General features: G+C 45.4%; 1 protein-coding gene across 4 annotated transcripts in view; it reads left to right on the top strand.

Annotated features, from left to right (window-relative positions):
* ATXN7L1 (ataxin 7 like 1) overlaps positions 1–26562 on the top strand; it is a 226432-nt gene that overhangs the window by 62225 nt on the left and 137645 nt on the right. For all 4 annotated transcript variants that reach the window (XM_054564434.1, XM_054564433.1, XM_054564432.1 and 1 more), the window contains exon 3: positions 8159–8263. In XM_054564434.1, the coding sequence (XP_054420409.1) occupies positions 8159–8263 (105 nt within the window). The remainder of the gene's footprint in view (positions 1–8158; positions 8264–26562) is intronic.

Raw genomic sequence — 26562 nt, 5'->3', positions numbered from 1 at the left:
TTCCCCCGCTAGGCTGATGTTTTGCTTCTCTCTCACTGAGTCATAGTGAACTGCACAAGCCCTTGGTTAAAATGCCCTATCCTCGCCCTCTACACAGGAATTCCCCCGTGCTGGGCCTCGCACTGGGGCCAACGTGGTGAGCAGGTAACGGTGCTGTCCCGTCCATGCAGAAGATCTCCCAAGCCCAGACAACCTTTGCTGTAAAAATAACTTTAGCCAGGATACCTTATCAGGACTCAGAAACCTGCCAAAGTGGTTACATGTTTCTCATCTGTCCCGAGGACCAGAAGGAGGGGTATCAGGCTAGAAGCCACTAGCTGACCCGGCTGGAATGACGGACAAGGATGTGTATGACTGGCGAGGAACGAGCCTGGCTGCTCTGCAGCTGCTTGAGAGAATCAGGTATAAGTTTACATCCCCAGGAACAGTTTTAGGGATAAATGGTTGGCATTGTTGCCTAAGCCAGGCATAGCAAAGGGGAGCCCTTTGCAAAGTGATTCTCTTGGCTACCGGGGATATCACTGCGCAGCCAGACAGTCAGATCCTCCGCCAGGTTGGTCTCAGATCGCTGAGTGTACCCTGGGCTGAGCCTGGCCACTGTCCTGATCCAGTGTGGTACAGGACACAGCTAGACTGGGAAGGGAGGGCAAATCCTGGATCTTCTGGACCCTGGAGCACTCACTGCCATGATGTTCAAAACACCTTGCAGCCCCAGGATGAGGAAATAGAAAATGGGACCAGACGGAACACCCAGAAAACACCCCTAAGCCCACCCCAAACGCTGACTCTGAGAGGCCATCGCTGGGGGTAGAGGGTGGAGTGCCTGTGTGTGCCAGAGAAGAAGGCGCCAGCCGTCAGGAGCTTATGGTGAGAGCAGGAATTTACCACAACTGCAGGTGGCCCTTGTGGAGCACACCTCCTTCTCCAACTCACATAGCCCTTGTCTCACAGAATGAACAAATAGACATAACTATTGACCTTTTAATCTTAGATAATAACATGGATATTAGGGCAATTTTTTTTTATCTTTTACATCTTCCCCCTTTGAGAGAAGAGAAAATTAAGGAGCATCAAAAGTAAATCAACTTGAGTACTTCATTTATTAGGCAGCTACTATGTGCCAGACTGGTTGGCTATGAAGATATATAAAGTCCCGATACCTATGATTCCCGTCTTCAAGAAGATCCATCTGGTGAGAGAGGTGTAAACCAATCACCCTACTACAGCATTAGAAAAACTATGGACATGTGCTGGTCATGTGCTCAAGGCAAGGTTGGGGGAGGGGAGGACTCTGCCTCTCCTCTGGGCGAGGCAAAGAAGGCTTCCCAGAGGCGTGGAAGAGACAGGAAGAACACCAGAGATAATAATCCATTGTATTTTTTCCATACTTACTGTGTATCAGCCTCTTTACAAAAGTCATTTAATTTCAGATGAGGAAACAATAGCTTAGAATGGATTCTTTATCAGGCCAAACGGCAGAATTAGGATTTCAGTTTGAGGCTGCCTGACTCCAGGGCCTAGCTCTCAGGCTCAATATTTTACAAGACCCACAACTTGTAGTTTTTGCTGTAAACTCTGGGCTACAGTCACCTCCTGGGATCATCTGTCTTCACTCTTTGGGCTGCAGGAGCAGAGTTCTGTTAGATCTAGTGGAAGCCAGAGGAGAGGCTGGTGAGAGGGGCTGACCTGTGGCCCGAGGCCTGAGGGAACACCACGCCCCCCACCCCCACAGTTCACTGTGACTGCATCTCTGTAAAGGGCTTTCTGAGGAAGGGGGATGCTGCTGTCTCGTGTGGCCACGTGGGCTGGTTGGGGTTTGTGGGTTGGTTGGATTGGGGATCAGGAGGGATTGGTTTGTGCAGCATAACAGGGAGCTTCTACATGCCACCAGACCTAGCTCTTGGCTCCAGCTTTGCAAGGGGGTGAATTCCAGCTCAGCCACAGCACGAGAATGCTAGGGCTCTTTTTAGTCCTTGGTTTGTACGAGAAGAAAGGTTCCGTGCATGCCTGCCACCCACGCACACGCGCTCACCTGCCCTCATTGATGCTGGAGAGCTCATGGCGCTGCTTGCTTCTCTAGTCCTCGTGTTTCAGTTTCTGTTTTTGAAGCCCTCACAGTCAGGCCCTGGGTTTTCAGAGGTCTGAAAACTGGAAAGTGGCCGCCTTTTTTTTTTATGCATTTTCCTAAAGGGGAGCTGAGCATTCCGTTAGGCCTAATGTCACTGCTTTGAAGTCCTTCGGTTGTTTTGTTCTATGAATTGAAGAAGATTTGGGGGATGGGGAACATGTAGAATCATGCTGTCAGAGCAAAGGAGAAACGTTTTTTTATATGCCCTGAAGCTTTCCATTTGACATAAGTGATTAAAATGCAGCGGAAAACTCCACTAGCAGAGAGAAAAGACAAATTAATAAAAACTGTATAATGAGCATATTAAGATTAATGAGGGAAAGGAAGGCTCTTAGGACCAGCCTCTTCCAACATGAGAGGCTCTCCTTCTGATGTGACATACGTCGTTTTTGTAGGTGTCTTCCTGCGTCCAGATTCGAATCTGCTTGGAGGCAGTCATGTGTGTCCTTGAAACACTGTGACTGTTCTTCCCAATAATTTCCCATGTCTGAGTTTATGTAAGTGGAAACCCACAAATCAGAACCACTGCCAGTAGCCAGCTCATCTTTTTGATAGTTTTCCAAGGAGGCCCAGTAACACCCGGCTCTCTGGCCATCGTCACTGGGCTGTCACATCCTTAGCTTCTGTCTGTGCCAGTCCCCCCCGCCCCCAGTCCCACCCAACAGGCAGAGGCTTACATTTCAAGCAGGACTCACACTTGCCTTCCTGGAAAGGGCCTGGAGTGTTGAAATTACATAAATACAATCTCAATCTTTTTATTTCTATATTTTTTAGAGTCAGTTAAAAAGGGAAGCATAATTTTAAAATTAAATGAAATTGTTCCTATAATAGAGTATTACTACCTTGACATTTTTATAATTCCTATAGCAACGGAGGTGGTTTCGCAACTCTGGAAAAGACTTTTAGAGAACCCAAGCCATTTTCCAGGGCTTTCCTTTTCTTTTCAAGTAACTAGAACTCAAAGTTGTATGTTTTGCTTCCTTTTCCCACAGCAAGCACAGGTATCACTGGTTGCTGATACGCTGTTCCCCTGCCTTCAAAGCAGGTGTGTGGCTTGCAGCTCCTGTGTGCAGACTGCGCTTTACTTGACATCCCCACTTGCAAAGGGAAGGAATCAATCATCATTCACTCTTTCTTAAGTTTTTCATCTTTTGAGCTCTCACCAGTTGCGGCTTCATAATGTCAGTCTCAAGCTTTGGAAGATGTCCAGGGGCAAATTCAAAAGTGCACAGCATCTAGTTTGATCCTAAATCCACAAAACCAGCTGTCTTCCCATCTTAGAATCAAGTCCTATACAAATAGTGAATTGGGGATGCCACCTGCCTTTTCCTTCACTTCAGCCATTTTCAAAAAGTGAATCCTACATGTAAACTAAAGTTTATACACACAGGACTTTGTCCAAAGTATTCCCCTCAGAAAGCTGTTTATCTTGAATAAAATGCTACTCCCATTCTGTCCATTTCCTTTTCAGTATTGACTTAAGAAGCTGTTAACCAGCTACCCAGGATCTCAGTTATTTCACTTTCATAGAAACTATTCTGTTGTCCTAAGTGTTGCCTCTCCTTCCATCACAGCTGAGCTCTGTCCCCTCCCTCCCTCCTCTGCCTTCTGGAAGAGGAGAGGAGCGAGGCGGGGGTGTGTTTGGGGAAGCCGTGGGAGCCGATGAAGGCCTGCGGGAACCTCAGATGCTGTCCAGAAGCCGGCCGAGGCTGCCAGACTAAGATGATAACTTGAGGGAGCACTGGCTTCAGAATCAGTGTCCTGTAATCATCCTACTTTACAAATTGCTACCATGGATCTCAAGCAAATCACTTTACTTTTGTTTTCTTGCCTGGAAAGTGGAGATGACGGTAACCTCGTAGGTTCATTATGAGGATTAACTAAGATAATGTCATCACATAACAAAGTCTAGAAGGATGTATGCTCCTTTGTCAGCAGCAGTTATCCCTAGGTGGTGGTGTTACACATCGTTTCACGCTCCCTCTTTTCCCCATCGTTATTCCGCAGTGCACTGGTAAATGTTAACAAACAGCTCTCTAAAAGAAAAGACCTTCTTTGTATTGTTTGCCCATTTTCATGGTGTAAATACTCCCAGATGGCTGATTCGAGCTACCACCATGATTATCACTGAACGAGTTGGAAAAAGATATGCACAGTTGGCTCTCCCAAGCTGTTACAAGCCCACCTCAACAAACCACTGTTTTTATGTTTCACTGTGCACTGAATGTTTTATTTGGGTGGTAAATTCAGAGAGAAAGAGAGAATTAATTAATAGACTATCTAGCATTGTGCTCTGCATACTAGTTTTCAGTTCTTCCTGTCGTTTCTTCTCATCTCCAACGCAAACAGCACACTGACCGGGACCACCCAGCCACCTGAAGCGGTGGTCTTCCGAGTGGCCAAGTGCCCTCATCTTGCTCCCCATCTGCCTGACTCTCAAGAACTGGGCAGCCTGTAGAGGAGATTGTAAGGCCACCCCACTGAGGAATAATCAAGTAAGCAAGCAGGTTCTCTCACTTTCCACAGAAGACATGCGCTGAGCAGACATGTGCGAAGTTGAATCTGCCCTAGAGGAGATCAAGAAAAGTCCCAGTGGAGTGAAGGGCCTGGAGAGGAGCACACCCCCGGGCGGCCGGTCTCTGACCAGCCTAACCTTTACCTTCAGCTCCTGGTGTAAGACACGTATGAGGCCCCGGGGGTGGAGGCTCTGCAGTTTCTGAAGGAATACAGAAACAGTGGGACGTCAAGTGGAGTCCCGGCAGACCCCCAAGGTCATCTGGCATGTATAACACAAGTGCAGACACAGGGCCCAAACCCTGCAGTGTCTGGTCTCAGCTTCCAGCTCTTGGCACAGCTTCTGGCACAGAGTAGGCACTCAAGAAATTTTTGTTAATGCTTGTTTTTTTTTTAATTAATGAATTTCTTTTATTCCTTTAGAGCTTGATCAATTGCAGAAAGGGTATGAGACAGCTCAGGAAATGTTTGTTGAATAGATAAGTGTCTTAGCCCTCTCCAGTTCCTGGTTTCACATGTTCCTGGATATAAAATGTGACTATATCTAAATGAGATGCAAGGTGTTGATAAAAGCTGCCAGTGATTTTTTTATTATTTTTCTGGCTTTTCTGTATTTTCAAATGTGTCTTTAAAGAGCATGGATCACTTTTGTTATTTTAAAAAATATATGTTATAAAAGTAACCCGTAAGTAAAAAGTAAAACAGGAGAGTAACAGCAGTTAAGAAGCGAGAGGCATCCTGTCCCTGCTGTGAGGCTCCGAACCTTGGGCCCCTGGCAGGCTGGGTGGGCCGAGCAGGGCCTCGTCACGCTTCAGGATTCTTGTCACAGCTCATTCTCTCTCAGCCTCTGTTTCCACAGGCCTCACCACCCATCAGGCACTGACTAATAACGCTCCCCTTCAGTAACAAGTCTTAGTCAGAACTGGAAATAGAGGTGAGTCCTGGATGGGGAAATAACAGGCCTCGCCCAGGGCCCCAGACCAATTAGAAATTCAGTCCGCCCTTACGCCCAGCCCTGCCCCATCATTCACTGTCAGGGCGAGGTGCGTCGTCCTGCACAGAAAACCCAAGGAGGACCCTGCAGTGGGAGCCGGTCTCACCCTTCTAGTAGCACGTCTCCTCCAGGGCAGTGGAGGTCTCAGCTCCTTGCATATGACAAATGTCCATCCCACTTCCCTCTAAGAAGCACAGCTGGCTGCTCTGAGTAGAGAACACAAGAGCCAGGCATGCCTCCATTAAAGCATTTGCTTGGTTATAAATGAGCCGTCCCCATTTCCATGAGGAACTCAGTTCTTCTCTGTGGCCTAGCACTGCAACTGAGGGAACCATTGTGTGTTTGGTGGTTTTTTGTTAAAGACATTGGTCGTGTCAAGAAAATGAGGGCTCAGGGAGTTGAGGAGAAGTTGTTTAGGGGGGTTGTGTCAGAAAGCATTTTCATGTGTACACTGTCCTAATTCCTCCATCGGCTCTGGCCATGGTTATGAGCACCTTGCTCTCAGAGCTGAAATGTCTCTAGAGCCACTGGGCTAAGAGGCAGGCTCAGCTGCCTCGCTGGCTCTACCTCTAGCCAGTGGTGCACAAGGAGGTGTGACCACCTGCTTCTTCAGAACTGCTCACTCGCTCGCTCGCTCTCTTTTTTTATTCTTTGACAACTTTTGTTCACATGCTGTACCATTCATCCATTTAAAGTGTATAATTCAGTGGTTTATAGTATATTCACAGTGTTGTGCAACCATCACTTCTACCAATCTTAGAACATTTTATCACCCTAAAAAGAAACCCTCTGCCTTTTAGCAGTCACTCTTTAATTTCCTCCAGGCCCCCCAGCCTAAGACGAACACTAATCTAATTTTTGTCTCCATAGTTTTGTCTATACTGGGCATTTCATATAAATAGAATCATTCAATATGTGGCCTTTTGTGTATGTCTCCTTTCACTTAGCATAATATTTTCAAGATTCGCCCATGTTGCTCTGGCTGGTGTGGCTCAGTGGATTGAGTACTGGCCTGCATACTGAAAGTTTGCCAGTTCAATTCCCATTCAAAGCACATGTCTGGGGTGCTGGCCAAGTCCCCAGCTGGGGCATGCGAGAGGCAACTGACTGATGTGTCTCTCACACATCGGTGTTTCTTTCCCTCTTTTCCTCCCTCCCTTCCCTGCTCTCTAAAAAATAAGTGAATAAAATTTAAACCTTCTACAAAAAAAAAAAAAAAGTTAAAAAAGATTCGCTCATGTTGTAGCAGGTATTATCACTTCATTTCTTCTCATGGCTGAGTAGTATTCCACTGGGTGATTGTGCCAGACTTTATTTATCTTTTCACCAGTTGATGATATTTGGGTTGTTTTCACTTTTTTGGCGGTTATGAATAATGCTGCTATATGAACATGCTTGTGTAGGTTTTTGTATGGACATATGCATTCATGTCTCTTAGGCCACACAACTAATCTTAACAGTAATGTCTGATCCTATCATTTCTTTGTTTAAAAACCTTCACTAGGTTCCCATTGTCCTTAAAACCAGACTCAAAAATCCTTACCTTAGTCTACAAGGCTTATGTCTTCTGGGGTCTCCCCTTGTTCTTCTGTCTTAGCCAAGAGATTCTGCCAGCACACAGACTTCCTTCCTTGGCAGGCCTGGGGCTTTCCTCTTCCTCCCCTGGCCCTTTGTTTATCTAATTCCTACTCATCCTGATGTCTCAGCTGACATAGCTGCTCCTCAGGGAATTCTTTCCAGTGCCTCAGATGAGGTCCACATGCTGTCATGGTGCCCTGCACATCTCCTTAGCACAGACCACAATTACAACCAAATGATGACTTGTGTGATTAACTATGTAATGTTCTCTCTTCTCACTGTAAGCTCCGAAAGAGCAGGGCCCTCATCCTTGTTCACTTATCCCCAGCACCTAGTGTGGTACCCAGGACACTTAGACTCTCGGTAAATAGTAGTCAGATGAGTAACGCAGAACAATGGCAGCAATCAAGTCCCGTGCTTTGAGGCTTCCTTTTGCCTCAAGATCTACCTCAGGTGATGGGAAAACACAAGCAACTGCTGAGGCTAGGATGACTCCTCTTTCTCTCCCCAGATCTCCTTGCCCACTCATTCACTTGAGAGACCTCTGCTTAAGTCAGAATGGGTTTGGGGGAGGCCCCCTTTTAAAATAACTTGTGACTCATTGAGTCCCAGCTAGCACGCGCTCTCTCAGGACAGGCTAATTCCCCATAGCGTGGAACTCAGAGCAGCCCCAACATCACGGACTAAACCAGTAGCGGCAGCGGCAGCGGCAGCAGCAGCCATCCATTTCCAAGAGTGAAATGAGGAGGTATTCTCTGAGGCAATTGCTTCTCTGAGAGTTGGGGAGCTGCATTATGACTAACCACGTTCCCTTTAGTGAAGATTATTGCCTTTCTGCATGTCTCATTTGAAAAACTGTCCTTGAGGAAACTCCAAGAGGAAACTATACACCTTCTGAGACTTAATTGCTTTTTCAAAAACACCTGTTTTCATTTCCCCCACAGATATGCACTTATTTGGCCATTATCCAGCACATGACGACTTCTATCTCGTAGTGTGCAGTGCCTGTAATCAGGTCGTCAAGCCACAGGTTTTCCAGTCGCACTGCGGTAAGTGGACTCCTGCAGCCGCTCGCGGAGTATCGCCGCCCCTTTGGCTCCCAGACGAGGTCTGGCCCTCTGTCTGTCTTAGCCCAAGGCTGTGGGCTAATTCTTCCTGGGGCTCTGCCTCTGCTCCCAGGGTAACTATTTTAGGATCTGTAGTCCTTGTGCTGAAATGCTTAGTCCTGTCAGAACAAATAAGACCTGTAACTTGTTTAGGTAGATGGGACTAGACTGAAATCATTGACCCAGCCTTTTAGTGGCCTCTGCAGGTGACAGGGGAGGGAACAGCGGTGGCTTGAGGAGTCATCGTGTAGCCTGGTATTTTGTTCCCCTGAAAGAGAGGGCCAGACGGAGTCTCTGGGGTCTACACAAAGAAGGGACAGGAGTCAAGTGTAGGCCCCTGTGGGGGCCATTGGGGTGCTGCCCTGAGGAAATGCCTTGTATATAAAGCCTCAGGTTCAGCTTCTCCATTTCCAAGAATCCTCCTTGCTTAAAAAAAAAAATAACTCAACTGTGTTTGGGAATTTGCCTTCCCTCTGTTTTTATGTCCTTGGTGTAATAAATTCCCTTCACCTGGTCAACAGCAAACCCTGGACTCCCCTTCAATGCAGGTGCCATGAACATACAACAGATAAAGCCCACATTGGCCTCTCCCCTCAGGAACAAATAAATAGCTATTTACCTGAGATAGGAAGTTACTCAACCTCTCTGGGTGGAAGTTTTCTTATCTTTAAAGGAGGCATTGAACCAGATGATTTCCAAAGCTATAATATGCTGAGTTCCAGAACAGTATGTCCCAATCTTTTTATTTAAGCCATACTCCCTTTCGATGAACATAAAATCTAAATGCCCTCCTTTAGTGTTAAATTACAAAGCACATTAAATATTGTACCTTAAAATAAATCAAAGCAATTATAATATTGAATAAGCTTTTGCAAACTACATGTTATCCCTTTCTCACACTCAGAATTTCTAATTTCCACACCCCTTCAGTTATCACTATTTTGTAACAATAGGTATGAAATAAAGCATGTTGTGCTTACGTAAGCTGTTCAGTAAATGTATTTGGGACTATAGAATACAGTTAACCCTTGAACAACACAGATTTAACTGTGCAAGTATACTTATAAGTGGGTTTTTTCAATAACTGTACAGTCAGTCCTCCATATCCACAGGTTTTAAATCTGCAGGTTCAATCAACCACAGATTGAAAACAGTACATGTTTTCAGTTGATGGTTGGGAATCCACAGATGTAGAGTGCCGACTATATGCATTGTTGTACACCATTTCATGTCAGGGATCTGAGGATCTGTGTATTTTGGTATCTGTGGGAGATCCTGGAATTAACCCCAATGGATTCCAAGGGATGGCTGTAGTTTTTTATATCCTAATATCATTTATGAATATGTAGCCCTGTGATATCTACATATCTGTGTATATACTGTAGGTATATTTCATGTTTATAATATGCAGAAAGAAAATCCAAGCTTTAGGCACACTTTCCAACCCTGTCTGAACTGCAGAGGTAGAGAGGGGCCCTCAAAGTGTTCCCCAAAGAGCTCCGTTTAGAGGCCAAGTCTCCTGCCCACCCCTGCAGCCAGTTTAGTGACCTTGAGCTACTTGCTTAACGTCTCAAAGCTTTGGTTTTCTCTTCTCTTTCCTAAAGAATGACTTTTGTGGGTACTTCTAGTGCTAACGTTTCTGGCAGAGTGAGCATGAGAGGAGCAAGTTGTGTGCTCGGCACAAGCTGACCTTCTTGCTCAATGCTTTGTAGTAAGTGACCTTCCCTTCTGCCAGGAAGAGAGAAAAGATCAAACCTCTCAGGAGGGACACTGTCAGAGACCCAGTGGCGGTGCTGCCAAATAAGGTGACACGTGGGATCAAGAGCAGAGCAGGGAAGAGAAGATCCCACACAGCTCATTGGTTGGCAAATGACCATGGAAGCTCTGTGGACACTGCTTTTGTATGTCTATGAAAATGCAGAGGCCAGATCACCCTGAATGGGATCATCATGCAATCATTCATTCACAGGGATATGCTGCTGTTCTGGGCACTGAGATACAGCAGCAAACAAGGCAGAAAAAATGCCTGTAAACCATTAAAATCTTCACTGGAAACTTAATTCAGTGACAGTCTTCAATGGAAAAAACCTGAAAAGGACCCAGGACCCCACTGTGCTCTCCAGAATTCTGCCCGAGGCAAAGCCCCATCTAGCCAGTGAAGAAGGCCTCTAGGCACAGGGGTGTCCAACCCGTGGCCCAGAATGGCTATGAATGCCGCCCAACACAAAATCATAAATTTACTTAAACCTTTTTTTTCACTCATCAGTTTTCATTAGTGTTTGTGTATTTAATGTGTGGCCCAAGACAACTCTTCTTCTTCCAGTGTGGCTCAGGGACACAAAAAGGTTGGACACCCCTGCCTAAGGCTGACACATGTGCCTTCCTCTATCCTAGGCCTTTCGGGGCAAGAGCCAAGGCGAGCCTGGGGAAAAACCAAGTGTTTTGTGGCATCTGCTATGAGCAGTGGCAGTAAATTTGTTTGGGGGTTTGGATTATTGATCTTATCACCCACAGCCCAGTCTCCGTTGAGTTTCTCACTGAAGGCTGACAGGCAGCAACAAGGACACCTTGTTCGGGCGTGTGTTCTGTCGCCTCACAGCCCGTGTTCATCAAGGCCAGGAGAATGCAAGGCGGAACTCAGAGCTGTAGCGACTCTTGGTGGGCAGTGAGGTTCTCTTAGTTTCCCTAAGAATTCCTCCTATAGTTTCATGATATGTCTTTTTTTGCTGTTTCAGTCTTACTACTTTGAAGAAGTTAGTAAGAATGTCATTGTGCTAAGTGCCAGGCACTGTGCTCAGTGCTTTCCATACCTTTGAGCACGTAATCCTCTCAACAGCCCTAAGAGATAGGACCAATATGATCCCATTCTGAGCTTGAGGAAACTTAAGGCCTAAGAATGCCTTGCCCCGCACCTCAAAGCTAGGCAGGTGCAGAGCCTGGCTTTGAACACGAGCAGTATTCTCCCCAGAGTCAGGGCAGTGCATGCTTCACCCGCTTACTAGTCATTGTCCCTCACTGCCTGTCTGCATAGACCACATGCTGCCCCTGCCTTGCCCGAACTCTAAGGCCTGATGCATTCACCTGCCAGGTAGCACCTCTTACATAGCACAGGGCTTCAAACTTGCTTTTGTTAGCTGCAGAGCTTTTATCAAATAGAATCTCATGTGGAACCGCAATCTATAAATATATATACAAAGCAGAGCCATCGGAGTTGAACTTGGGGTGGGTGCTTGAGCCGCTCCTGAATTCCCTGGCCCACCCCTGACCTCCTAACCTACAGGCCCTCACAGAACAGCTTTTGAGGTTTGTTGTAGTGAGAGAACATGGGCTTTAGAGCAGATAAAGCAATTCGCATGACTCCCCATTAACTGCGTGGGCAGGTCGCCTCCCATCTCTCCATCTTGTCTACAAAATGAGTTCTCTGCCTGCCTCGTGGGGCAAAATGACCGATGTGGGGCAAAATGAGTACTCTGCCTGCCTCGTGGGGCAAAATGACCAATGTGGGGCAAAATGAGTACTCTGCCTGCCTCGTGGGGCAAAATGACCAATGTGGGGCAAAATGAGTACTCTGCCTGCCTCGTGGGGCAAAATTCTTGCATGTGCATCCAGGGCATGGCTTCATTTCCTCTCCACTTCTCCCCATGGTGTCTTTCTCCCTTTGCCCCACAGAACTCTGTTCTCCTGTGCCACTTCCCACCCCCTGCCGCACACTTCAGTTACCTGTGGACTGTCTCAGAACATCTACCAGCTTCTAGGAACCTTTCAGGACCAGGGATGGTCCTTTTCAACTCTGTATTCCCAGCGCCCAGAATCATCACAAAGCAGAGCTACAGTACAGTGGGAGGGACACTGCCCAGGGGCCAGTACATCTGGGGCCAAAGTCCAGCTCAGCCTCTGCTTAGCCCTGGGACCCTAGACTTGTCGCCTTGTTAAATGGCAGGGGACTGGAGTGTGTGCTCACAGCACCTGTGATTCAGCTGAATTTTGAGGATTGTGGCATGTTCAGAGAGATGAGCTCATGGCTGCATTCAAGATCTGGTCTCCTGCTTGTTTAAGTTTAAAAAGTGTGTGTGTGTATGTGTGTATTTAGGCATTTGGTTTGGGGGACTTTGGAGGTTGGTGGTAATGTGAAAAAGCCATAGTAGAAACATCATGAATTCCGGAGTCAAACAAACCCAGGTTAGACTCTCCAGTAACATTTACTAGCTGTGTGACCTTGGGCTAATTACATGACCTTTATGAGCCTCATTTTACTCTATAATGAAGATAATCATCCTTGCCTAACAGAGTTACAAGAGAAACAGAGATAAAGTAGTTTCCTGGCACATGGTAAGGAAGTAAAGAAAGGGTAGCTATTATTGTCAATAAAGTGTGGCTATTTTGTATTAAGTTGAATGTTTCTTATGAAAAATGGGAAAACCAATTTAGTCAAATACTTCCTGCCTGCGTTTCTTGCCCCATCTCAGGGGACATGCAGAGTGAGGTTAGCCCACTGACTGTGGCCTGTGATTCATCTTATGCTTCGCGCACTCTTGGACACGAGAACTGTCGGCCTGAAGGTGATCACGTTGCAAAGAGTCCTGAGGATCTGGCTTTCTAAATACGTTCACGTTCACAGTAGGACACAGCGTCAGCTCCCAGGATCTCTCTGGGGTCCCTACTGGGTCCGTCTGGCCTTGGCCACCTTGTCAGCCAGGAGTCACGTGAAGCTGCCTCCCAGGACTGGCCACATTCCTTCTGCTCCTGGCTTGTGCCCCAAGCTGGTGTCCCAGACGTAAAATGTTTGGGAGACCCTGTGCTCAGCATGGGGTGGAAGCTCTCTGGGAGCCACCTTCTGTGCGCCGTCTCCTCTGTTGGCCCCTTGGGTCTGTTTCCTAAGTCTGTACAAGGGCCCTTTAGGTGCTTTGTAAACCTCTTCCCAGGAGACCTAGGACTTTAAGGGATTGTTTTGTTTCTCAAGTCCCTTAGGTGAGTTGATGCCGCTATTAATGGATGGCTGAAGAAAGCGGGAAACGGAAACAAAAAGCCTTGCCTTGGGAGTCCTGACCCCACTCCGCAGGCATCCCAGCCCCAAGCTGTGGCTTGATGCACTGACAGAATGTGAGAGCCTGGTGGTTGGGAATAGCCTCTCTGGGGTCAGTCTGCTTAGATTCTAGTTCCAGCTCTACCACTTATTAGCTGTGTGACCTTGGGCAGGTTGTTTTGCCTCTCTGTGTTTTGGTTTTCGTATTCTTAAAATGGGGATAATAGTTTACCTCGTAAGATTATTATGACGATTAAAAGAACTCATAAACGGAAAGTACTCAGCACAGTCGTGAAACAAAGTTTGCTTAAAAAAAAAAAAAGTTAAGCTGTTGTTAACCAAGTTAACTGTTGCAGAGATTTTTAATGAATCCTTGTCCAAAGGGTCTTCACTGGTAATTACTGCAGAATGGGTAGGTGCCATGTGTGACTCTCCCTCTTGTGTTTAGTGCTGTGGTGGGTCCCAAACTCAGCCTAGAAAGTGTTGTTGCCATTTCTTCCAAAAAGAATCCTCTGTCTGTGATGTGTGCATGTGCCTCTGTGTGTGCTTGCATGTGTATGTAGGAAGTCCTTTTTGTGTGCACAGGCATGTGTATAGCTCAAAACAAGGAAATGCAAGGTGCCTGCAATAAAAAATACTATATTAGTTTTAGTAGTAACATATTTTTAATCAACTTGGAACATTATAATTAATGAGAGCCCTGGCTGGTGTGGCTCAGAGGATTGAGCTCTGGCCTAGGAACTGATACGCCACCAGTTCAATTCCCAGTCAGAGCATATGCCTCGGTTGCGGGCCAGGTCCCCACGTGGCTGTGTGCAAGGGGCAACTGATCGATGTATCCCTTGCACATCGATGTTTCTCGCCATCTCTTTTTCCCTCCCTTTCTCTCTCTAAAAATGATTAAATAAAAATGTTTTTAAAAAGAAAAATAATAGGTGAACCCAAGTTGTAATTTTGTAATTGGGTTGAACATTTATGAAGTTGTACGATTTGCCTAAATGAAAGGAATCTGATTTTTTCTGTTTTTATCTCCTAATATAGTCACATAATGAACTTAGTATAAAGCAGGGTTTCTCAACAGCCTGACTCTTAACATTTGGAGCTGCATAATTCTCTGCCATGGGGCTGGCGCGTGCACTGTAGGGCATTGAACAGCTTCCCTAGCCTCTATCTACTAGATGCCAGCAGCAGCCCCCACCCCCACTCAGGACAACCAAAACTGTCTCCAGGCTTTGCCAATATCACCTAGGGAACAAAATCACCCCCCAGTTAAAAACCACTGCTGTAAAATATAACACCCCCATTTGTCATATCATATTCTGTGCTTTTCTATATTTAAAATGTTCTCCAAGTTAAAATGTGTGTATGTGCACATGTACGCTAAGCTCAGAAATATCTTCTCCGGAATCACATGGCAACATGTAGAAAGTTTACTATTTCAGCTTCCACAGAGCTTGTGATCATCAGGATAATTTCCTCATCGCAGTCACATGCAAAGCCTGAAACAAGGTATCTTCCAGAAGCCCAGAAGTTGCAGTCCTTCCCACCTCAAAATCAGAAAAAGAAGAAAAAGCAAAAGAAACAATACATCTATACACACAGATCCTTCAGAATTTTTCAGCCACATTTGGTGCTCGCCTTCTAAGCAGAGAAACATACAGCCCCACACCCCATCCATCAGACAGATAATCCTTGGATGTCACTGCTAGTTAAAAAGAAATGTATTAGAACCAAAGAACCTAGATGTCATTCAATAGACGTGAGGATTAATTTTTTCCCCTCTTTTCAGAGAGGGCTTTTTATTCCCTTTTCTGATTATATTTTTGAATGCCCTTCAAGTAGCTGTTTTGCATGTTGATGGTGATGCAGTAGAATTTAATGAACTGTGAGCTAAAGCAGAGAGGCTGAGCTGCAAAATAAATGAGTGACAGCGACTTGCTCATGGAGGCTGGCACCTCTGTTCCTTCCATGCATATCCAGATGCCGGTATCGGCTGGGTACCGAGAGCAGCACAGCTTAGCAGTGCTACGCATGGGAGCCTCATTAATAAGGTTCCAGGGGTTTCTGCAATTGTTCTTTTTATTTTGTCTGTCTCCAGGTGACCTCTAGGAGGAACCAAACCATTTGTGCTTCTGACCCCTGGAGAAAGTCAGCCCGTCCCAGTGTCAGTGCCCCCTGGCTTTCGGGGGACCATCCCTGGCTAATTAGCCTGCAGAGCTTTTTTCTTGAAGGCACCAATTGACACTGTGCAAGGCTTGGGTTTTTTGGTCAGTTAAGTTGAATTTGTTGAGATTAAGTGTCTGCTGTTGTTATAGTTAGTTGTCTTATATGAGACTCGATTATTTACATCAGAGAAGTATAAAATAAATAAAGGAAATTGGTCTCATCGAACATATTCTTTGTCAAGTCTGACAGTATTAATTAATAAGACTTGGCAAGAGCATGTGAATCTATGCAAACTTTATTTTGTCCATAGGATTCTTATTAACTTTAATTTGATGAATGTATCTCTGATCCAGAATTAACTCCTGGACTGCTATGTCTTTAGGGTTCCTTATGATCAGAAACAATATGTGCTGTTGTTTCTTTTTGTTTTGTCTTTTCATTGTCCCTAGTGAAGTGCAGGTCATACGATAGATCCTAAAAAATTCTTGTAATAGATCCTAAGGAAAGAAGTGACAGACTGATTGATTAGCAAATGGTTACACCTTAAATCAAGCATTACGACAAGGAGAATCTACAACAAAATACCGCATTTGGCTCCACTTTAAATGTTTATATTTTGAACTTACTACTGTTCAAATTAGAGTTAGTGCTGGATCTGAATATAGCCTGATCTCAGACCCTGGCTTTTTTGTTGAACTCTACTAATGGGAGATAAAAAAAAAAAAATAACCTCCAAAAAACCAGTAACAATAAGGTCAATACACATACTGAGCCCTTACATGTACGAAGTTTTCTGTGTTATTTAACCCCATGGCTGCCCTGAGGTGCTATGGCCATGTGATTCCAATCCCACACCCAAGGACAGGGAGACTCGGAGGCTTTAAGAAATTTGCTCAAACTCAGGCGGAACCAGGATTCCAGTCTCCGTCTGATTCCAGATCACTTTAACTACTGTGCTGAGGGACTGCTTTTGGATCTGAAACTCTCTGCAACACCTTCACTCAACTTTAATTCAGAAAAGTCGTTTTGGTTTCCTGAGGGATGCTGGAGACCAAACGACAGCTGTCTGGGGGCAGCAGAGCTCTCTGTCTCTCTCACCCTTGGACGCTGTACCGCCGATCCTGTCTGCTTCGTGGCATTGGTAACAACCTTGGGCGCAATTTTGCAGGAAAGAGGAAGGGAGGAATAAATCAGTTACAGTGACTTGTGTTCAGAGCCTTGGCTACAGCATTTTAAATATACCTTGAAATATCAAAAAGTAAAAAGCATAAAGCTTGTAAAAGAGGTGGGGTGGGCACCACCATCAGATCTGCCTCTAGCTTCTTGTTTGTCGCTAACAAATGAGCAGACCATGAGACCCACAAACAGTCGGTGATTTCCTCTAAATTCTGTGAAATTCCTTTTATTTTTGCATGTTTCTGTGAATTAAGTAGGAGTGTCATAAATAAACAAATAGCCGATGTAGTGATGCAGCTCAAATTTGGAGATAGATTAATAGGATTTCATAACCTTAGGATTATTGAATTCATCTTTAATTGAAAACGAACTTCTGCTTATAACCTCATCAAAGCCTATTTCTTGAAGGCTGAATATCTCGGATTACCTTGTTCAAGTCACCTGGCTTTGATTCATTCATTTATTTGAACACATACTCTATGCCAGGCATTGTTCTAGTGCTGCAGATAAAGTGGTTGAACAAGACAGGTAAGAGCATGGCTTTCTTGAAACCTACTTTCTGGTGGGTTAAATAATGTAAACAAAAATTTAATCAATCCATGTGAAGAACCGGCACAAGAGTGTCCCAGCCAAGAGCCCAGCAGGTGGGGTGTGCTTAAGCACTTCAGGAAGGTGGGTAGGGAACAGAACTGCAGAGCCGTCAAAGCCAGAGTCCAGAGTTTGGGGTTTTTTCTGGTTATGGTGAGAAGACACTGGAGGGTATAGAGTGAGGGAAAGACATATTCTGGTTTTTATTTTTACAAGATCACTCTGGCTGTTTGGAGCCTGGGAGACTTTGTAAGGCCTAGAGCATAGCCATGCAGATGGGAAAAGGATAAACTTGAGATCCATTTTAGAAATGTGGCAGACAGAATTTACTGATGAATTGAATTGGAAAAGGCTGGTGTCAACACTTAGGGTTAGTTTGAACGAATAATAGCCAGTGATCTGGCAGGAAAAGCAACAGAGGGTGATGACCTGGAAGCCAAGAGAGAAACCGTCTTGAAGTCCTGGTCAAATGTGAGAGGAGGTTACTAGATTTGCCACCAAAGGTTATTGACCTTGACAATAACCATTTTAGTTGTGTTTGGGATATTTTTTCCAAGTACAGATGACTTCATTTTATATCACTGATAGACCTGTTTTTAGGCCAGCAACACCCTAGGTGTTTTTTTGCATTTCTGCTGAGCTTAGCTGCCACCCGACCCAATTGTCACCTGGTCCCTCTGCCCCCTGTATCTCTGTGTCCTATGGCACTAATAACTGTGCAGCAGTCACCTGTGAACACTAGATGCTGAGCTACAACTGAGATGCTGGGACTACAACTGTGTCTTTTGTATCCCTGAGCCCCAGCTTGGAGCATATCTCCTGACTTGGAAGGAGGGACTCCTGAAATCTCAATTCAAATGCTCTTGGCCTCCTCCACTTCACTGAAATTTGCATATATGACAGCTATTGCAAATTCTTGTTTACTTCTCCATCCCTATCTCATGCGCGCACGCACACACCCCCGGGTAGGCAGTTCAGCAAGCCAGGAGCCCTATAGACATGCTCTTCGTTACATTCCCTGAGTCAGCATACTGAGCGCAGGATCTATAGTTGGTGCTCAATAAAAGAGGGAGGAAGCGAACAAGGAAGGAAAATTGGCTTGCCAATTGTGAAAAAGCCAAGTTCTACACATAGGCGTGTATGTTCATTTAGAAGATAGTCCTCCTGGAAAGAGAATGGCCATCTCTGTTCAGATGTCGTTGGAGAAGCTGACGCGGGGGAACTGTCCCTCCTCGCAGGGTGCTGCTGAGGCTGCTGCTTTGATCCGGACCACAGCTGAGTTCTGGCGTGAGGGCTCTGTAACGTGACCCCCGGCCTGTGACTCATCGCTGGCCCGTCCTCGCTGTACAGGCTACTCCATTCCTCAGAGCTGTATCAGCCGAGGAAAATTGAGGGAACAGTCATCGCTTTATTTAAACCCAAGGAAAGAATGTTGCCAGCACTGATTCAAAGGTCATTTGGGAATTCTTCCCGTCCTGAGCAGTGAGTAGAGCAGCATTTCCCCAACAGTGTTCCTTTCCCAAAGAAGTAAATCAGTGCTCTGACAGCTCAAGTTTGGGCGGACACATACTTGTGAAACACTGTGAGCCAGGTTCCGTTCCGGAGGGAGATTCACAGCAGCAGTTAGCTTATCACAGCACTCAGAAGTCTTGGGGTACAAAAAAAAAAACACGTCTCTTTTGCTTTGGAGTCTCATCACTGTTAATTCATCTGAATTCAACCACAAGCACTGGGTAATAATAATAATTCACTTTTGTTTCTAATAGTGTGGCCCCAGATGCAAGCCCATTCCTTCATCTGGTGTCCAAGCAGAAAAAAGATCTCTTCCAACCCTAGAGGAGAAATCAGCCATGGGAAGAGTCCACTATCCCCAAACCATGTGGTCTGGATTTTATGAGCAAAAGGGTATTCAAGGGTGGTTTTCATTCTGCGTGATGCACATCTCACACCCTGATGCTAGAGCCTACCTCCCGTCTAAGCTGCAACTCGCTGTCACAGCCTTCCTTCTGGAAGAGCCTATGGAGCATTTGCTCAAGGAGCTCATTCTTAGTGCTTTGCCCCGGGTCACTGACAGTTTCCTACGAAAGTGTCACATATGAAAAACCTGTGTGTAGGCTGACCCTGGGAATACCCTATTGTTTCTAAAGGAAAAGTGCTTCTTACCATCACTGTGTATTTACTGTGGCAGGCTTCTTCCCCCCACCCCCAGAAAAAGGTGCTATTAAAGTGATGTGGTGGCTTAAATGAATGGCATCCTGGTGTCGAGGGAGTCCTGGAGTTAACATTTTGTGTAGGATGTTCCCTCTGCTCTTTCACAGGGCCAGGCACTTCTGAAAAATGAGTGCAAATTGGGGACTGCTGCGTAGGAGACACATGGGAAATGAACATGTTGAGGGGAAATGTAAATGGGGAGGGAATAAATGATGACAGAGTAAGTAAACCATTTCACTTGATGAATCCTACTTTACATGGAATGAATACTTTTTTTTTTTTTTTTCAGAGAAAATAGCTGCAGTCTTTTACAAAACTGAAATGACAGATTTCTAGGGTTTGGTTTCTGATTAACCTTGTTATTTGCTTGTTTATTAGCATCATAGATGTTTTGCTTTTTTCCACCAGGAATTATTTCTTCAAATTACTGAGCCTTCTCTAGAGGTGCGTTTTTCTAAGACAAATGGGGTTTCATTTCTGTTGCGGCCATGGTTTCCTGCCCATTTCTGTGTGGCCACCGCATCCCATGCGCAACCCTCTCCAACAAGCGCCTGCCAGTCCCCATTAGTGAGACCACGTGGACGCGGGCCCTGACTGACCCCTAACTCAGCGACCTGTGTTACTGTCACGGGAAGGCATCATCCTGATGGTGACTCCAAATATGCATGAATCCAGTTCCTGGTACACTTTAAGGAGGCAGGGCTGGACAGCAGCTCTTTTAAAATTCCTGTGCCACTTTCTCAGCCACGCCTATCATGTTCTTACCACTTGCAACATTCACCCTAGGGTTTGGTGGTGAGGAACCTCCGCCCTCACAACAAGCCTTTGCCTCAGCTGTCCTTCGAAGCAGGGGTGATACTGCTCTGTGTTTGCTGAGAGGGGACGGGTGCCCATGAGAGCTGCCCCTCTCTGTGGCTGGTGATGTTTTTGAGTCAGGAAACCAGTAGGCTGTTTTGACCACCACAGACGCCCACGGCACAGGCTGTGAAGGTCTATGTTCCTCTCGTTTCTCTTCCTGTTGTTCCATCTCCCCTCCCCAACTCACCTGCAGGACTTGCAGACCTGTCATCAGTGACTTGATCAATATTACCCTGATCCTGCATTTCATCCTTTTTAGGTTGTATGGTGTTTTCCTTTTTAATATTTGTTCAATTGCTCAGCAGCACTGGAATTGTGTTGGGCTGGCAGTACAGCCCAAGGGAAGGACCATCGGTCTGGTTTCGATTTGGTTTGGGGGGTACTCTCTCCCTCACAGGGACGCTTGGGCCTCTATTTATCTTGTATGTCTCCTATGCAGCGTTCCCTGATCATTTTTAAGAAGTGCTTGGTCCTATGAAAGAGCAGACAGAAGGTCTCGTACAAACTGTTAACTACAGTATTTGCTTGATTCCAGGATGCTCTTAATTGTGGGGTGCCTTGTCAGTTGAACAGCACCTTTCGCAGGGGCCAGGCGCACTTCCAGTACAGCCCCTTTCTCCCAGCCAGCACTGACGGGTAGAAAGATGGCAGAACAGGGCCTGGTGTGGGGACGAAGCCAAGAGCAGCTTCCAGTGTTGCATAACTAGGTCATAATTAACCCACGCACATCCCTTCCTTTTTTCTGAAAATCAGGTACTTCGCTGTCCCTTTGGTTTAGAATTGAGTTCAAAGTACAAAATAATGAAGCTATAATAGCTTGGGGAGATTCCTGTTTCTGGTGATACCTCTGACAAATGTCATGTAAATTAACCTGGTCCCTTAACAACTAGGCCACCTGTAGAAAAAAAATCACACTGATTCCAAGTGGTAATTTAGGACCACGGATTTTAGTTTTCAAATGTAAAGAGTGGTAAGGTGGAGCCTTACAGCTGTTTTATTTTTGATTTCTAGTTTCATTTCTGATGGCCACCAGAGAATATGTTATCTATTTTATAACTCATGATACTTCCTTTGTGACTAGTTAGCATGTGATCAGTTTTTTTAATGTGTCGTATGGGATTAGAAAATTTGTATAATCTCTCTTTTTTTTTTTTTTTATTATTCATGTACTCTCTGAGCCATTTTTGCCTGCGTGGTCTGTAATTTCTGAGAAGGGGGTTTTAAGTCCCCCGTGATGGTTGTTAGTGTGTCAGTCTCTCCTGGAATTCTAACAGCTTTTGCCTTAAAATTTTGAGGCTGTGCTATTGGATGCATATGTTTATGGCTCATGTCTTTTTAGTGGCCAAGTCTTCATCCCTATTAACGCTTTTGCCTTAGGTTCTATTTTATCTGTTAACATTGCTACCAAATTTTCTTTTGGTCAACGTGTATTTGCCTTATCTCTTTCCAACCTTTTATTTTCAACTTTTTCTGTGTTATTTTGTTTTAGGTGTCTCTCTTGTAAGCAGTATATAGCTGGCTTTTTAAAAAGTCCAATCTGATAGTGTCTTATAATAGGTGAGTTTTATCCATTTACATTTATTGTGATAACTTTATATATTTGGACTTCTTTTATCTTTTAATTTGTCTTTCTGTTTATCTTGCATTTTATTTGCTTCTTTGTACTCCTTCCTGACTTTCATTAGATTAGCAAAGTTTTCTTAACCCCCTTTCTGTTTTTCCCTCTGCTAGCTTGGCCGCAATAGATTTTATTTTATTTCTAAATCTATCTATGTATGTAAATATCTACTTATGCAATGTCGCCATTAAGTTTTTAACATGCATACTGAAGAATACTTTTTTCCTAATAAAGACTACCATTGTCCTGAATCTTTTTTTCTCAAACAACATAAAGACCTTTGCATACTTTTCTTACTTAAAATCAACTGGTAATTACAACAAAGAATGAAATTCTGGCCCAAAACATTGCTGTGTTTCCTCAGCCTCCTGACTCACAGGGGCATTAGAGGTATCCTGATTGATTTGTAAAGCATGAGCTTTTCACTAATTTACTCTGTTTTACACCCTGGGATGCTCTGGGTTGGCTCTCAAGTTCAGAGTGATACATTCATTCCCAGCTCATAAAAACCTGTCTCTCAAATTCCTGAAAATGTTCCAAAGTGGGATTGGACGAAAGAGAACTCAGTATCCTAGGGTTCACTGCTAGGGCCTGTTCTTACAAATCCAATTTTTCCCGTGTAAGATTTCCGGTGAGCTTCTCCCTGTTAACACCTGCTTACTTATACCTTGATTCCCAAATTTCAATGTGCGTGTGAATCACCCAGAAGTTTCTTGCTAGAATGCAAATTCTGATCTAATAGGGCTGTGTTTCTAACATGCTTCCAGGTGATGCTGATGTTTTTGGTATGTGAACCGCACTTTGAAGAGCAAGTGCTTGGAGAATAAAATTTATCTAGGAAAATTGGGGCCTCAGCTCTAGGTGAGGGTTTCTTGATACTTCATAGAACAGCAGATACTAGAAGAAATGCTCCCTTTGAAATGGTTTGGGGTTCAGGATTGTTTTCTTTCCAAAGCCCTCCCCACTGAAAGTGAGTGTTCATTAGCCCTTCCTGGAGACCCTCTGGCCTCCATCCCTCTGGAGGTCAGCACAGCACACGTTTCCCGCCGCAGGCCTATCGCTGTGGCACACAGATGCGACTGTGAGTCAGTGCCCAGAGGAAGAGCCTCCCTAGGCCCAGGGGCGGGCTTCCTGGTAATTTATGTTTAAGATAAGCTTTTAATAGAGATAGACTTTTAAATAGTAACCAGGAAAAAGATTCTCTCCTCTTAACGGGTATCCATTTTTAGGACTCAGCTGTTGAAGCTCAAGGGTAGCATTAGGCTTAAGTTTAATCTTCTGTATACCGTAATTTACAGCGCTGAGTAAAGCATTGTACGTACAACTATTTCAGTCATTTGCTGTGATAAATAGCTATTGCTCTTGGCGGAACAGAAACGCCATCTCTGCTTTCCATTTATGAATATTGAATGGTCTCAGGCAGGCTTTTGCTGTAAGTTTTTAAAGGGGAAATCCCCGCTGATCACATCTCCTCCCTGGCCCAAGATGTAATTTTCCTGCCATGTGCAGCAGTCAGCTCTGGATCCAAATGGCAGTTCTGCAGCACACGTGTGCTCCTGGTGAAGATCGCAGAGCACTTCTGACGATTCCAAGCGCAAGTCCTGCTGAAGGCTGCAGTTCTCTCCTGAATGCCTCGAGCCGTTAAGTAGAAGATGGTGGCAGGAAGCCACCAACAGGGACCAAGGAAATATCTTAGAGGCGATAATCTGATGCAGGATAAATAGACAGGGCGTGATTCTTTTGGATCCCTGACAGTAAGAAGATAGTGTCAGCTAGGGAAATTGAAACTAAGGGGGGCAAAAAGGGCTGGGGGGAGGGGGCTGCCCAGGCTATAAATCTCTAGGGATCCACTCTCTGGAACGCAGAGACATACATGTTTTCCACTAACTTTCCCTTAGTTCAGGTACTTTATTCCCTGCCAGCTGGGAGAAGACAAAGTGGATATTCAAATATGAGTGACCAGTTCATCCCGGGAAACCCCTTATGTTCAAGTCAGCTGATCACCCCATTTTCAGGCTTCCCGAAATTCCTCCTGTCGGACTCCCCCTAACCCCCAGTTCTTTTCCCTTAGATGTCCTCTCTGAGCCAGAGGGACTAAAATCCTGAGCCTGGCATTCTTTGGTTTGTCTCACATTTCTGAGAACGCACTAGGTGCCATGCACTGCAGCGGTGGTGAGACAAGGACTGACGGGCAAACGCGAGTCAAGGTGGTGAGCAAGTGAAAACGGTGCGCTTCGCCTTCTGAAGGCGGCGGCGTAGACGGCCGTCCGTGGTCATGCTCCCTAATGCCCCTTCTCAGCCATATGTCTAGATGATTCTTTAGAAAACAGAGATGAGAGGCTTCTGTTCTCACTACCACATTTTGAGGATGGTCATAGATCTTAGAAATATCTACAGCATTTGCCATTTATGAAGCACTCTCATGTAGCTTGTTCATTTTGATTTTCTTAACAACTCGGTAAAGTAGATGGATGGGTGCTGGCTTCCCTGATTGGGAAGCTCAAAGGGTTCAGTGGCTTTTCTGAGGTCACACAACTGAAAGGGACAGAGCTGGGGCTGACTAGTCCTCCAGACTTGACACTCACCCCAGTGCACTTTCCAGGAACAGGGACCTCAGGGGAAAAAATGCAGAGCACTAGCAAATTCATGTGTCCGCTCTAAGAGGCAGACTTGCCTTTATGAAACCTCAAACATTTTCACTTTCTAAATCCAGACTTACGTGCAACAAACACATCCTCTAGCTTTCTCCTATGTCTTTCACGTGGAATCTGGGCTTTCTGTAATAACTATTTGAACAGTCTTACAATGTTGATTCTGAAGGAGTATTATTCAGTTTGCATTTGGTTATGCATTTACCCTTTCGTTTCCCTGCCAGAAGATTCCATCAGAACAGAAGTCGTGGTCATTTCAGCAGACACTAAAGGCAGTTGGTTGTGTTCTGCATGAGAATAAACCACTCAGCATTCTGATTAGTTTCAATGGGCGATGAGAGAATTGTACAGACCCAAAACTCTACATATGTGTTTCATGCATGTAAACCTACCAATGAGAATGGGTTTTGGCAGAAAGCTAAACATTGATGTTCCTGCCGCCAGAGCTTAGAGTTGCTTATTAGTATTCTGAGAGCTCGAGTACAGACACAGATACACTACAACTCAATCTTGATAACATCACTCATTCCGGGGCCTTAGATAAGTTTGTGAATCAGGAAGATGAGAGGAAGCAATCCAGGGGTAGAATTGTACATAAGTGGCTCAAGAAAGTAGCAGTTTAGGGCACCTTTGCAACTTGCCTGTGACCTTCCACCTCCCTTTGCCCATCTGTGGAGAGGGCATGGTGGTTATGCTCCAAGGTTATTATTAGAAATGATAAACTTGTAAATGCCTCGGCATGTGACTAGTGCTATAAATATGCCTCACTGCCAGGTGGAAAATAGAAGTTTTGAGCTGAAATGTACAATGGGCAGGGAACCTCAGTTGCCGGCAGCTGTATCATTGCCAGAGAGACAGGAGGTGGGGGTGGGGACCAGGTGCTTGTCTAACAAAGGAGGGCAGCAAGGCCTTCTACGAAGCAGTCTGGGGCAACATGGTAAACGTTCAAACAAACAAGTACCACACTAATGTTTGGACATCTGACCTGTGCTCCAGCTCCGAGCGCCCACAGAATTCCAGAGGGCTGGGACTGGGAGTGAGGAAGACCTGGGCAAACCAGTGCACGTGGGGTTCAGCTGCTGTGTAAGACTGAGGGTTATGTTAGGAGAGGCTGAGAGAGGTTAGGAACCAGGCAGACCCGGGAGCCAAGCTGTCTGGACAGGACTGTGGCTCTGCTGCCCACCAGCTAGGTGACCTTCAGCCCATCTTTCAGTGTCTCTGTGCCTCAGTTTCCTCATCTACAAAATGACGAGAGTATTATTGCCTGTCTTAGAGATTGTCAGGAGGATAAAGTGAGTAGGGGTGAGTGCAATGCTTAGCAGAGTACCTGGCATCTATATGCATAAGCATAGTGAGGCACTTCTCTGGCCATGTGGATTCCAGCACATGGCAGAGAAGAAACAAACTGGATTGGCTGAGGAAAGGTCACCTCCAGAGGACTCAGTGTGTTGACCATGAATTACATGGTCATTTCCAGAGAGGAAGCATCGGCTAGAAAGACGGAAATAGGGCCACCACCGGAATGGTGCCCAGCCATGGCTGGACCCCTGGCTGGACCCCTGGCTGGTTAGCAAAGGGTTGTGGAGACCTGACCCGTGCTCAGGTGGATCATCCTGAAGCTTCCCACATACCTCTTCCCTGCCCACAGGGAAGTTGGAAGCTTTGGGGATTCTTAATCTACAAGGCAGATTCCAGTGGCCAGGATCCTAGGAATTTTTTGCATGAAAATTTTTGTCTCCTACCTCACAAGAGTCAGTTTTCCCCAATCACTTACCAGCATCCTATCTGCACTCTGGAATCCTGCAAAATCATTCCCATTATCTGTCTGCCTCAACATGGGACAAATCCCTCCCATCCGGAACTCGTGCATGATGCCTGCCATCTTGCCTCGCTGCAGTGTGTGGGCAGATCTGCTCTCTGCTGCACACATCTTCAGAGTGACTGGATTTCA

Source organism: Pteronotus mesoamericanus, unplaced genomic scaffold (assembly GCF_021234165.1).
Source record: "Pteronotus mesoamericanus isolate MK-2021 breed Mesoamerican mustached bat unplaced genomic scaffold, CSHL_Meso_final scaffold_85, whole genome shotgun sequence".
NCBI classification, from domain to species: domain Eukaryota; kingdom Metazoa; phylum Chordata; class Mammalia; order Chiroptera; family Mormoopidae; genus Pteronotus; species Pteronotus mesoamericanus.
The sequence above is the reverse complement of the archived record's forward strand: the minus strand, read 5'-3'. Positions and strand labels throughout refer to the sequence as shown.